The sequence below is a fragment of the Macaca fascicularis genome, chromosome 3 (genome assembly GCF_037993035.2).
Source record: "Macaca fascicularis isolate 582-1 chromosome 3, T2T-MFA8v1.1".
In the NCBI taxonomy this organism is placed as follows: Eukaryota; Metazoa; Chordata; class Mammalia; order Primates; family Cercopithecidae; genus Macaca; species Macaca fascicularis.
The window spans coordinates 44,498,005-44,511,909 of record NC_088377.1 but is presented as its reverse complement, the minus strand read 5'-3'; the positions used below and the strand labels follow the sequence as shown (position 1 = coordinate 44,511,909).

The following is a 13,905-nucleotide window of genomic DNA, read 5'->3' as shown; positions in this document are numbered from 1 at the left end:
ACAAAACAAAAGAAAAAACCAAACATAAGCCAGTCTTGGCCACAGGCAGCTTCCTGGCCCACCTTGAGGAAGGTGGGTGGATGGGTGGCATATTCTGGGCTCCTGGGGAGGCTTCAATGGGGTCCCCAGGGTGGGTCCTCCATGTTCTCTGTGACTATAATTCCAGTTTTCAGTCTGCCCCTGCAAGGGTGCTGAGGCCATGGGAGATGGGACGTTGGTGTCTCTTTAGCTTGGTGCAGAAGCCTGGCCCCAGGGGTCTTAGTTTTCTCAACTGTCGAATGGGCTCAGTGTGACCCTGGTGTTGAAGTCACTTGACTGACTGTGGAATCACGTGACCATGGAGTCCCAGCTGGATGCAGGCAGACAGCAGTCACCTGGACCATTGGACCCTTGGATTCACCCAGGCACCAAGTGTCCCAGGGCAAATCAGAGTGTCAGTGCCTGGCAGACTTCCCTGCCCAGCTTTCACTCCTGCCCTGCCCTCACCAGCATACATGAAGCCAGCATACACAATGTGCTTCATAAATGAACCCTGAACTATGCTAGCATAGAGCTAGCACACAGAAGGTGCTCAATCAATGCCCCAGGGTCTGTACTAGCATGGAGCCAGCACACAGAAGGTGCTTAATAAATGCTTCATGAACTATACTTAGCATGGAGCCAGCGCATCAAAGGTGCTTAATAAATGCTCTATGAGCTGTACTTAGCATGGATCCAGTACACAGAAGGTGCTTAATAAATGCTTCATGAACTACACTTAGCATGGAGCCAGCACACAGAAGGTGCTTAATAAATGCTCCATGAGCTGCATTTATCATGCAGCCAGCACACAGAAGGTGCTTAATAAATGCTTCATGAACTATACTTAGCATGGAGTCAGCACACAGAAGATGCCTAATAAGTGCTCCATGAGCTGTACTTAGCATGAGGCCAGCGTACAGAAGGTGCTCAATGAATGCTCCATAACTGTACTTAACCTGGATCCAGCATACAGAAGGTGCTTAACAAATGCACCATGAGCTGTATTTAGCATGGAGCCAGCACACAAAAGATGCTTAATAAATGCTTCATGAACTGTACTTAACACGGATCCAGCATACAGAAGGTGCTTAACAAATGCACCATGAGCTGTATTTAGCATGGAGCCAGCACACAAAAGATGCTTAATAAATGCTTCATGAACTGTACTTAACATGGAGCCAGCACACAGAAGGTGTTCAACGAATGTTTCAGGGTCTTTACTAGCCTAGAGCCAGCACACAGGAGGTGCTTAATAAATGCTCCATGAGCTGCACTTAGCATGGAGCCAGCACACAAAAGGTACTTAATAAATGCTTCATGAACTATACTTAGCATGGAGCCAGCACACCAAAGGTGGTTATTAAGTGCTTCATGAACTATAGTTAGCATGGAGCCAACACACAAGGTGCTTAATAAGTGCTCCATAAGCTGTACTTAGCATAAGGCCAGCATACGGAAAGTGCTCAATGAATGCTCCATAACTGTACTTAACCTGGATCCAGCACACAGGAGGTGCTTAACAAATGCTCCATGAGCTGTATTTAGCATGGAGCCAGCACACAAAAGATGCTTAATAAATGCTCCATGAACTATACTTAGCATGGAGCCAGCACACAGAAGGTGCTCAACAAATGTTCCAGGGTCTTTACAGCATGGAGCCAGCACACAGGAGATGCTGAATAAATGCTCCATGACCTCCTGGTGTGACACCAGCATACAGAAAGTGCCCAATAAATGCTTAGTGCCCCATATATACTGCATGGAGTCATTTGTTCTGAACCATACACTCCTTTGTTTGGGGGGCAGTCTACAAAGTAACCATCAGACATGGGGGGAAGGTTTTTGGTGTGTTTAGTGGAGTTTAACCCATTGGGTGGCTGCTGCTTGGCAACGTTCAGGTGAGCTGATTCCGAGCCTCTGTGGCCAAAGACATGCATGCTGCTGTGGTCCTGGCTGCTGGTCTGACGGCCAGGTGTGTGCAGACCTTACCACCAGCTCTTGGATGCCTCTTTCCTTTCCAGCCAACCCTCGTCTGTCTTCCCATCCTGACCTAAGTCCCCCAGCACAGACTTGCGTCGAGGCATAACCAGACATTGGAGTCAACCGGGGCTGGGTTGAGCCCCTTCCCGCCCTGTGATCTCCTTCCCTCACCTCCCTGCCCTGTAGCTTCTCCATCTGTAAAATGGCCAATAGCTCCACATGGTGCTCCAGTGAGGATTAAACAGAGGTGATAACGCTCTGAAGATTCTAAAAAGACACACAAAACATAGAAATTTTTGTTTTGTTTGTTTGATTTGTTTTGTTTTTTGAGAAAGACTCTGTCTCTGTCACCCAGGCTGGAATGCAGTGGCACGATCTCGGCTCACTGCAACTTCCGTCTCCCAGGTTCAAATGATTCTCCTGCCTCAGCCTCCCAAGTAGCTGGGATTACAGGCCTGTGGCACCACGCCCGGCTAACATTTTTTTTTGAAATGGAGTCTTACTCTGTCACCCAGGTTGGAGTGCAATGGTATGATCTCGGCCCACTGCAACCCTTACCTCCCTCAAGCGATTCTCCTGCCTCAGCCTCCCAAGTATCTGGGATTATAGGCACATGCCACCACTTCCAGCTAATTTTTGTATTTTTAGTAGAGACGGTGTTTCACCGTGTTAATGAAGCTGGTCTCGAACTCCTGGCCTAAAGTGATTTGCCCACCTTGGCCTCCTAAAGTGCTGGGATTACAGGCGTGAGTCACCACACCTGGCCAGAAATGTTTATTTTCAAGATAAAGTCATGTAGCAATTTCACCTGAGCCCAGCAGAAATAAGTGCGTGTGTTCACCAAAACATGTGCATAAAAATGTTCATGGGCCGAGTTATCCATAATGTCCCCAAACAGGAGTGTCCCCCTGCAGTGGGCTGGATAAGTCACTTGTGGTCTGTTCACCCAGTGGAATACGATACAGCCATGAAAACTACCAGTTGCTGTACCCCAAAATGTGGATGAATCTCAAAAAAATCACATTAAGCAAAAGAAGCGAGACACAAAACAGCGTGTTCTGTATGAGTTCATTGAGCAAGTTCAAGAACAGGGGAAACAAATCCAAGATGACAACGGCAGAGGGTGGTTTCCCTGGGGAAAATATACCCATGGGATGGGGCACTGGGCACTTTCTTGGGGGTGAGAAGTGAGCCGTAGCTCTTCCTGGATGGTGGTTGTGTGGGTCTATGCATCTGTAAAAGTCCTTCGAGCTGACCCTTTGCAGAGCTATATTGTTCGTAAGTTGTACTTAGAGAAAATAAAAAACAGGAAATGAGGCCAGAAGCAGGGGCTCACGCCTGTAATCTCAGCACTTTGGGAAAGCCAAGGTGGGAGGATCGCTTGAGCCCAGGAGTTCGAGACCAGCCTGGGCAACATGATGAAACCCTGTCTCTATAAAAAATACAAAAAAAATGTAGCCGGGCATGGTAGATTGTGCCTGTAGTCCCAGCATCTCAGGAGGCTGAGACGGGAGGATCGCTTGAGCCCAGGAGGTGGAGGCAGCAGTGAGCCATGATTGCACCACTGCACTCCAGCCTTAGTGACAGAGTGAGACCCTTTGTAAAAAAAAAAAAAAAAAAGGCCAGGCATGGTGGCTCACACCTGTAATCCCAGCACGTTGGGAGGCTGAGGTGGGCGGATCACCTGAGGTCAGGAGTTCGAGACCAGCCAACATGGTGAAACCCCATCTCTACTAAAAATACAAGAATTATCCGGGCTTGGTGGCACACACCCAGCTACTCAGGAAGCTGAGGCAAGAGAATTGCTTGATCTCGGGAGGCAGAGGTTGCAGTGAGCCAAGATCACGCTACTACACTCCAGTCTTTTGACAAAGTGAGACTGTCTCAAAAAAAAGTAAACAAAGAGAATGCCACATTTAGCATTTAGCAAAATTTTGTAACAAACACCACACTGGGGATTAGGCACAAAATATTGGGTAACCCAAAACCATTTAATGATCAGAAAGAGTGAGGGAGGGGAGGGAAGAGGAGGGGGGATAGGAAAATGGAGGAGTGCTCTTCTTTTCCTACCGGTAGGAAGTGAGGTCTTCAGGCTTCCTGGGAATTCGGATGGCACCTCTTCCCCAGCAGAGCTTCCTGGAATTCTCCCGCTGGAACTCTCCCTCTCCTTCTAGGTTCATGAACCACCGAGTCCCTGCCCACAAGAGGTACCAGCCCACAGAGTATGAACATGCGGCCAACTGTGCCACCCATGCTGTGAGTTGGCTTTTGGGGGGTTCAGGGCTGAGATGGGGACACTTCCAGGGAGGGGGGTGGGGGAAGGCAACTCCTTCACGTATGTCCCAAGTGGCCCATTCCTCGCGTCTTCTGTGGCCCTCAGGCCCTCAGAAGAGTGAGTGCGTCTCGAGGGAAGGCCACTGGGGTAAATTGGGCTGCAGTGCTGGGCTTGCCTCTGTCTTGCTCTAAGAACCTTTGATGGGGCCGGGCGTGGTGGCTCACGCCTGTAATCCCAGTACTTTGGGAGCCTGAGGCGGGCAGATCACCTGAGGTCAGGAGTTTGAGACCAGCATGGCCAACATGGTGAAACCGCATCTCTACTAAAAATGCAAAAATTAGTTGGACATGGTGGCAGGCACCTGTAACCCCACCTTTGAGAATTAATTCTTAAACCCCCCACCTTGACCTGTTCGACCCCGGGGTCTATTGTGTGTTTGGCCTGAGCCCAGGGCTTTCACGACGAGCTGCCGGTGTAATAGAAAGGAGTGGCTGGTGCTGATTTGAACTTGGTGTGTGCCAGGACCACACTGAGTTCTTTTTTTTTTGAGACGGAGTCTCACTCTGTCCCTCAGGCTGGAGTGCAGTGGTACGATCTCGGCTCACTGCAATCTCTACCTCCCGGGTTCATGCCATTCTCCTGCCTCAGCCTCCTGAGTAGGTGGGACTACAGGCACCTGCCACCAAGCCCGGCTAATTTTTTGTGTTTTTCTTTTTTCTTTTTTTTTTTTTTTTTCAAGACAGAGTCTTACTCTGTCACCCAGGCTGGAGTGTGGTGGTGCAATCTTGGCTCACTGCAACCTCTGCCTCCTGGGTTGAAACAGTTCTCCTGCCTCAGCCTCCCGAGTGGCTGGAATTACAGGCACAAGCCACCATGCCTAGCTAGTTTATGTATTTTTAGTAGAGGTGGGGTTTTACCATGTTGGCCAGGCTGGTCTTGAACTCCTGACCTCAGGTGATCCTCCTGGCCTTGGCCCCCCAAAGTGCTGGAATTACAGGTATGAACCACCACACCTGGCCAGAAATGATTTTTTAAAGTTATAATTCCATCGCCTATAGCAAGGCTTCTATCTTCCCTGTTGATGTTCAGTCTGTCATGTGCAGATGGACATGTAGGTGGCTGATGGCCTCTTATTAAGGAGCCATCCCATTCTGGTGCGTTGCTGTTGACCTGTCCCCATCCAGCCCCGACATCCAGGCGCCCAGCCTGGATGTCGGGGAAGCTAGCAGGACACCTCCTTCCTTTGGGACTCACCTGGGCTGATTTTGCAGACAGATTGCTTTTCAGTGAGTCCTGGAGGATGCACATTGTTGGGGCTGAATTCTCACTGCCTACTTTTCTTTAAAAAATGTTTAAAATTATTTATTTCTTTTGAGACAGAGTCTCTCTCTGTCACCCAAGCTGGAGTGCAGTGGCGTGATCGTGGCTCAGAGCAGCCTCTGCCTCCTGGGTTTAAGTGATTCTCCTGCCTCAGCCTCCTGACTAGCAGACAGGCACCTGCCACCACGCCTGGCTTTTTTTTTTTTTTTTTAAAGTAGAGACGGGGTTTTGTCATGTTGGCTAGACTGGTCTCGAACTCCTGACCTCAAGTGATCCACCCACCTTGGCCTCCCAAAGTGCTGGCATTACAGGTGTGAGTCACTGCACCAGGCCCTGACTTGCCCACTTCTTCCCAAAAGGGCTCTTCCAGCATTCCTTCCTTCCTACCTGCCTCCCTCAGTATATATTTGTTAGGTGCCCACCGTGCACTGGTGACCCTGTGCAGCTCGTGTTGTGTGGGGGAAATAATGATTAAGTAAGTCTATCATATAAGATGTGGGGGCTGCCAGGGAGAGAGGGCACCAGGTGCTATAGACAACGGGAGAGGCCTGCGTCAGTCAAAGGACAGAGCAGGTGCTCCTACCAGAGTGATATTAACCAGCTGCTGAAGGATGACTAGGAGCCAATCTCCCAGGGAGTGAAGGGAACAGCATGTTGAGGACAAGGGAACAGCATGTGCAGAGCCCCCGAGGCAGGAAAGTGTTGGGACAACTGGACAAAGGCCAGGAAGGCCAAGGCATAGTGACTTGGGGCAGAGCAGGAGGGAGAGTAGGGAAAAGCAGAGTAGAGGGGCTGGGAAGGGCCAGGCCATGCACCTATAAAGGCAGAGGATTTGGAGATTCTATTCTCTCCAGTGAATCATGGTGGACCATCCACTACTTAAAAATAAATTTTTTTTTGAGATGGAGTCTTGCTCTGTCACCAGGCTGGCGTGCAGTGGCACGATCTCAGCTCACTGCAATCTCCACCTCCCGGGTTCAAGCAATTCTCCTGTCTCAGCCTCCTGAGTAGCTGGGATTACAGGCGCGTGCCACCATGCCTGGCTAATTTTTTGTATTTTTTAGTGGAGACGGGGTTTCACCATATTGGCCAGGCTGGTCTTGATCTCCTGACCTCGTGATCCACCCGCCTCAGCCTCCCAAAGTGCTGGGATTGCAGGTGTGAGCCACCGCACCCGGCCACCATCCACTATTTAAACCCGTTTACAAACTGAATGGTACCTGGGCGCCTGTGCTGCTCAGGGCTGGGCTCTTCCTTCAGGGCAGTCCAAGCAGATGAGGTCAGGACATCTGTGATGATGATGTGTGACATGTGGCACATCATACTTCTCTGTGTGGTGTCTCAGAGAGGGGCTGGGGTGTGGTGGGGGCGGCCACTCCCTGCACGTGGTCTTTGACCGTTTCCTACATGGACCCCTTTGAGATATTTGAATCAAGTATCTAGACCTGCACTGTCCAGGTTGGCAGCCACTGGCCCCATGTGGCTGTTGAAATTGACACCTGAGGCTGGGAATGGTGGCTCACACCTATAATCCCAGTCCTTTGGAGGCCAAGGTGGGAGGATCGCCTGAGGTTAGGAGTTCAAGACCAGCCTGGGCATTATAGCCAGACCCCATCTCTATAAAAAATGTAAAAATTGGCCAGTTATGGTGGTGTGTGCCTGTAGTCCCAGCTACTTGGGAGGCCAAGGTGGGAGGATCACTTGAGCCCAGGGTGTTGAGGCTGCAGTGAACTGTGATTGTACCATTGCACTCTAGCCTGGGGGAGGAAGGAAGGAAGTAAGGGAGGGAGGGAGGGAGGAAGGAAGAGAGGGAGGGAGGGAGGAGAAAGAGGAAAGGAAAAGAGAAAGAAAAGAAAAAAGGAAAGGAAAGAAAAGGGGAAAAGGGAAAGGAGAGGAAGGAAAGAACGGAGGAAGGAAGGAAGGAAGGATGGAAGGATGAAAAGAAGGAAGGAAAGGAAAGGAAGGAGGGAGGAAAGGAAGGAAGGAAGGAAGCAAAGAAGGAAGGAAGGAAGGAAATTTACACTTGAATCCATTAAAGTAAAATAAAATGATTCCATTCTTCAGTGGCACTGACCACATTTCAAGAGACGAGTGCTGCCACGTTGGGCAGCTCAGCCGGGGAAGGGGCAGGAGGCGTGCTCTGAGCCGCGCAGCTGCTGCACCTGTCCCCGCCGTCCCTGCCCCTCCAGTTCTGGATCATCCCCAGCATCCTGGGCAGCTCCAACCTGTACTTCCTGTCGGACGATGACTGGGAGACCATCTCTGCCTGGATCTACGGCCTTGGCCTCTGCGGCCTCTTCGTGGTGTCCACCGTGTTTCACACCATCTCCTGGAAGAAGAGCCACCTCAGGTGCCTCCTGCCCAGAGGGGACCCATGCCGGGTAGGGGGTCGGGGCAGGGGGACCCATGGCGGCCCGGGGGGTGAACCAGGACATCCAGTCTGCCTAGTGACATTCTCTGCTGAGCTGGGAGGGGCTGGGGTAGGTGACCCACAGGCTGGCTTTGCAGGAGGCACAGGCCCTGCCTTACACAGGCTGCAGTTGGGTCTCTTTGGGGCAGACCACCTCGCCCAGGGGAGCCTGGTTTGCTCACCTATTATTATTATTTTTTTTGAAATAGAGTCTCACTCTGTAGCCCAGGCAGGAGTGCAGTGGTGCTATCTCAGCTCATTGCAACCTTCGCTTCCTGGGTTCAAGCAATTCTCCTGCCTCAGCCTCCCGAGTAGCTGGGACTACAGTGTGTACCACCACATCCAGCTAAATTTTGTATTTTTTTTTTTTTGGTAGAGATGGAGTTTCTCCATGTTGGCCAGGCTGGTCTCAAACTCCTGACCTCAGATGGTCCACCCACCTTGGCCTCCCAAAGTGTTGGGATTACAGGCGTGAGCCACTGCGCCTGGCCAACACTGTGCCTGGCCAACTTTTTTTTTTTTTTTTTTTTTTTTTTTGAGAAAGAGTCTCAATCTGTTGCCCAGGCTGGAGTGCAGTGGTAGAGTCTTGGTTCACTGTAGCCTCCACCTCCAGGGCTCAAGCAATCCTCCTGCCTCAGCTTCCTGAGGCACTGAGATCACAGGTGTGTGCCATCATGCCTGGCTAATTTTTGTATCTTTTTGTAGAGATGAGGTTTCACCATGTTGCCCAGGCTGGTCTCCAACTCATGGGCTCTAGTGATCCACCCGCCTCAGCCTCCCAAAGTGCTGGGGTTTCAGGGATGAGCCTTCACGCCTGGCTTGGTTTGCTCGCTTCTGAGAGGAGCAAGAGAAAAGCCCTTGCTGGCTGCAGGGTGGTCATGACGGGCCAGCTCCCCTCTGGGCTTTGTTCCAGGCATGCTACAGGTGCCATTCCCTAATCTTTTCACTAATTCTGCAATGTAGGCATTAGAATCCCTGAGTTTTACATTTTCGATTTTTATTTATTTATTTATTTATTTATTTATATTTTTGAGATGGGGACTCACTCTGTCACCCAGGCTGGAGTATGGTAACGGTTCATCTCGGTTCACCTCCACTTCCAGGGCTCAAGCGATCCTCCTATCTCAGCCTCCTGAGTAGCTGGGACTACAGGCATGCACCACCGCATTTAGCTAATTTTATGTATTTCTTGTAGAGATGGAGTTTCATCATGTTGCCCAGGCTGGTCTTGAATTCCTAGGTTCAGGCGATCTGCCCTCCTTGGCCTCCCAAAGTGCTGGGATTACAAATGTGAGCCACTGCGTTTGGCTAGTTTTGATTAAAAAAAAAAAATTACAGCGAGGCCAGGCAAGGTGGCTTATGCCTGAAATCCCAGCATTTTGGGTGGCCGAGGTGGAAGGATCACTTGAGGTCAAGAGTTTGAAACCAGCCTGGCCAACATGGTGAAACCCTGTCTCTACTAAAAATACAAAAATTAGCGAGGCACGGTGTCTGACACACACCCATAATCCCAGCTACTCAGGGGGCTGAGGCACGAGAATTGCTTGAACCTGGTAGGTGGAGGTTGCAGTGAGCTGAGATAGTGCCACTGCACTCTGACTTGGGCAACGGAGTGAAAATCTGTCTTTAAAAAAAAAAAAAGAAAGAAAGAAAGAAAGAGAGAAAGAAAGAAAAGAAAAGAAAAAGAAAAAGAAAAGAAACCTTATTTGCTCAAGGTTGCATAGCAGCCACATTCAACCCAAACTGACTCTAGGAATCCAGGCCCCCCATAAAGCTGTATGCCACTCCCTTTAATTTATAGGAAGACATGCAGTTGAGCCGTGCATACAATCATTTGTCAAATTTGTTCAGGGCTGCACTTTGCTAGACAGAACCACAGTTTGTACAGGTCAGTGATTGCTTTGTAACGAAGTATGCCAGAGCATTGTGACTTAAAATAACAAGAAACACTTACTCTCTCTCAAAGCCTCAAGGGGTTAGGAATTTGAGAGCTTTAGCTGTGTGGCTCCAGTCCGTGGTGTTTCCTGTAGTCAGAGGTTGGCTGGGGCTGCTGTCATCTGATGGCTTGACTGGGGCTGGAGAGTCTAAGCCCCCTCACTTGGCTGGTGAGTTAGTGCTGGGTTGTAGTGTGGCTGTGTCTTCCCAGCCACATGGGAGCTTGTTTCCCCCAAACTTAGCAACTTAACAGAACAAGGCAGAAGCTGTAATGTCTTTTATGATCTGGCCTTAGGAACCATACACTATCATTTCTGCAATGTCCTAGTGGTTCCCTGAGTTTACCTTATTTGTTTTGGGAGGGGAGAGTCCCAGTGTGTGAATACCAGGGGTGTGACTCATTGGGCACCACTGTGGTGGTTGGCACCATGACAGTCCCATGTATTGAGGGTTATCGCTCACTATACAAGGTGAGGTCATCATAAAAATGGTTATTTATTTATTTTTATTATTTATTTATTTATTTTGAGACAGAGTTTCACTCTTGTTGCCCAAGCTGGAGTGCAATGGCATGATCTTGACTCACTGCAACCTCTGCCTCCCAGGCTCAAGCAATTCTCCTGCCTCAGCTTCCCTAGTCGCTGGGATTACAGGCACTCACCACCACGCTCAGCTAATATTATGTATTTTTAGTAGAAACAGGGTTTCACCATGTTAGCCAGGCTGGTCTCAAACTCCTGACCTCAGGTGATCCCCCACCATGGCCTCCCTAAGTGCTGGGATTACAGGCATGAGCCACCACACCCGGCCAAAACAGCTGGTATTTATTGAACACTTACTATATACTGCACTGAATATTAGCTAATTTAATCCTCCCTACAGCCCCGTGTCAGGTTGCTGGCATTCTCCGTATTTTACAGAGAAGGAAGCTGATATCTAGAGCGAATAGGTAACTTGCTCAAGGTTATGTACTCCTGAAGAGTAGAGCTGGAATTCAAACCCAGGCCTTCTGGCTCCAGAACTCAGATCTGAACCACTAAGTTCTTCCAGCATTAGAATGTCAGCTCCCAGACAGTCTTGAGGGGCACGGAATTTAGTAGTTTTTGGAGTGTTTTTTTTTTTTTTTTTTTTTCTGAGACTGGATCTAACTCTGTTGCCCAGACTGGAGTGCAGTGGCACAAACATGGCTCAGTGTAGTCTCAACCTCCCAGGGTCAAGAGATCCTCCTGCCTCAGCCTCTGGAGTAACTAGGCGTACAGGCATGCACTCTTATGCCTGGCTGATCTTTCTAATTTTTAGTGGAGATGAGGTCTCACTATGTTGCCCAGGCTGGTTTCCAACTTCTGAGCTCAAGCAATTCTCTTGCCTTAGCCTCTGAAAGCTCTGGAATTACAGGTGTGAGCCACTCTGTCTGGCCATTTTTGCACACTCTCCACAGAATTCTTTCCCCATTATAAATCTTTGGAAAAACCCAGTATATAAAGCAGAAATGCATAATGGCTCTGATTAAAGTATGGGAGGATGGCCGGGTGCAGTGGTTCACGCTTGTAATCCCAGCACTTTAGAAGGCCGAGGCAGGTGGATCACTGGAGGTTAGGAGTTCGAGACCAGCCTGGCCAACATGGCGAAACGCCGTCTCTACTAAAAATACAAAAACTAGCTGGGAATGGTGGTAGGTGCCTGTAATCCCAGCTATTTGGAAGGCTGAGGCAAGAAAATGGCTTGAATCCGGGATGCAGAGGTTGCAGTGGGCTGAGATCGTGCCACTGTACTCCAGCCTGGGAGACAGAGTGAGACTTTGTCTCAAAAAAAAAAAAAAAAAAAAAAAAAAAATGTGTGAAGGAGGATGTCCGATCCTTACTTGCAGGGGCACAAGGCCTTCAGTGGAATCCCGGAGGCAAGGTGTCTCCATGCAGCCCTAGGGTGATGATGAGGAGCCTTGTTTGAAGACCACTGCCCTGGTCACTTACAGATGGGGATTCTGAGGCCCAAGGGGTCCTGGCTAGATAGAGGAACCCAGCCCCGCTAACCTGTAGGCAGGCACGATCAGCCCAGGGCATAGTTCTGGGGGCACTGGCCCTTCCCTCTGTGCAGGGGCTGTGACCGCCGGCTTCTCTGCCACCCTAGGATGGTGGAACACTGTCTACACATGTTCGACCGGATGGTCATCTATTTCTTCATAGCGGCTTCCTACGCACCCTGGTGAGTACTGTCCCACCGCTCAGCAAACGCTTGGCAGCCTTTCTTTTCATTGTTTGAATTTATTTTTCTATTTGGCTGGGTAATATGTTGACCTGGCGCAGAGGAGTTAGCTGAACAGCTTTCCGCCACACTTTTCTCCTTCCTGGAAGCAGCTGCTTATACCCACTTTCTTGCGTGTCCTTCTTGAGTTATTTTATGCAGAAAAAGCAAATATATACATCATTTTTTTCTTTCTGAGAATTCTGAGACAGAATCTCACTCTGTCACCCAGGCTAGAGCGCAGTAGCGAGATCTTGGTTCACTGCAACTTCTGCCTCCCCGGTACAAGCGATTCTCCTGCCTCAGCCTCCTGAGTAGCTGGATTACAGGCGTGCGCCACCAAGCCCAGCTAATTATTGTATTTTTGGTAGAGACGGTGTTTCACCATGTTGGCCAGGCTGGTCTTGAACTCCTAACCTCCAGTGATCTCCCCACCTCTGTCTCCCAGAGTGTTTGGATTATAGGTGTGAGCCACCACGCCCATCCAAAAAAGCAAATATTAATATGTACATATGTATGCATGTGTCTATATATATGCACATATATATAAATATGTGTAATAGACAGACATGCATACACATGCATATATATACATATATACTTATATTTATATTTACTTAATATTTAATTTATTTAATATAGCTTTTAAATTAAAAAAAATTTTTTTTTAGAGACAGGGTCTTGCTCTATTGCCTATGCTGGAGTGCAGTGTTGTGATCATAGTTCACTGCAGCCTCCAGCTCCTGGGCTCAAGTGATCCTCCCGCCTCAGCCTCCCAAGTAGCTGGGACTGCAGGTGCAAGCCACCATGCTTGGCTAATGTTTTTATTTTTGTAGAGATGGGTCTCACTATGTAGCCCAGACTGGTCCTGAACTCCTGGCCTCAGGCCATCCTCCTGCCTCGGTCTCCCAAAGTGTTGGGAGTACAGGCATGAGCCACTGCAGTGGCCACATTTTATAAGTATATATTTATTTTGATTTTATTTTTTGTTTTGTTTATGTTTTTTGAGATGGAGTCTTGTTCTCTTGCCCAGAATTTTGACCATAAAATTCACTTGGATTCTGAAGTTAAGATAAATTATGTAAAGCACAGGGAAATTGGATTTTCAGCCGGGCGTAGTGGCGTGATCTCGACTCAATGCAACCTCCACCTCCCGGTTTCAAACGATTCTCCTGCCTCAGCCCCCTGAGTAGCTGGGACTACAGGCATGTGCCACCACACCCCGCTAATTTTTGTATTTTTAGTAGAGATGGGGTTTCACCATGTCAGCCAGGGTGGTCTCAAACTCCTGACCTCAGGTGATCCGCCTGCCTCGGCTTCCCAAAGTGCTGGGATCACAGGTGTGAGCCCCTGCGCCCAGCCTGAGTCTCTCTTCTTTACCTTTACCCCGGCTGTGATTGACTGGGCACTGCCCTGTGCCAGGCCCTGTGCTGGTATCTGAGCGTATTGTCACAAACAGAACCCCCAGCTCCCTCTCTTTATGGGGGAAAAAGAAACAAACCAAAAACCAAACAAATACTGAAGATTTTACATAATCAGGGAGAATACAGACATTTTCAAAAAGCCAAAATTAGAGCAATCAGAGAGAAGCTGATGGAAATGAAAGAAAGAGACAAATTCTTCAGGCACTGAGACTGAAAAAATAAATTATTTGCAAAGTGAAAAAAACAAGCTGGCTTCTGAATGTGGCCACAGCACCATTTAATGCTGACACACAGTGGAG

General features: G+C 49.0%; 1 protein-coding gene across 15 annotated transcripts in view; it reads left to right on the top strand.

Annotated features, from left to right (window-relative positions):
• The window catches only part of MMD2 (monocyte to macrophage differentiation associated 2), a 66,289-nt gene that overhangs the window by 29,347 nt on the left and 23,037 nt on the right, over positions 1–13,905 (top strand). For 5 of the 15 annotated variants that reach the window (XM_074034334.1, XM_074034336.1, XM_065541602.2 and 2 more), the window contains exons 2-4: positions 4,176–4,257; positions 7,786–7,946; positions 12,069–12,143. In XM_074034334.1, coding sequence (XP_073890435.1) covers positions 4,176–4,257; positions 7,786–7,946; positions 12,069–12,143 — 318 coding nt within the window. Of the gene's footprint in view, positions 1–4,175; positions 4,258–7,660; positions 7,947–12,035; positions 12,144–13,905 lie in introns of all 15 variants that reach the window. The other 10 variants (XM_065541605.2, XM_074034335.1, XM_065541603.2 and 7 more) reach the window with 3 other exon arrangements.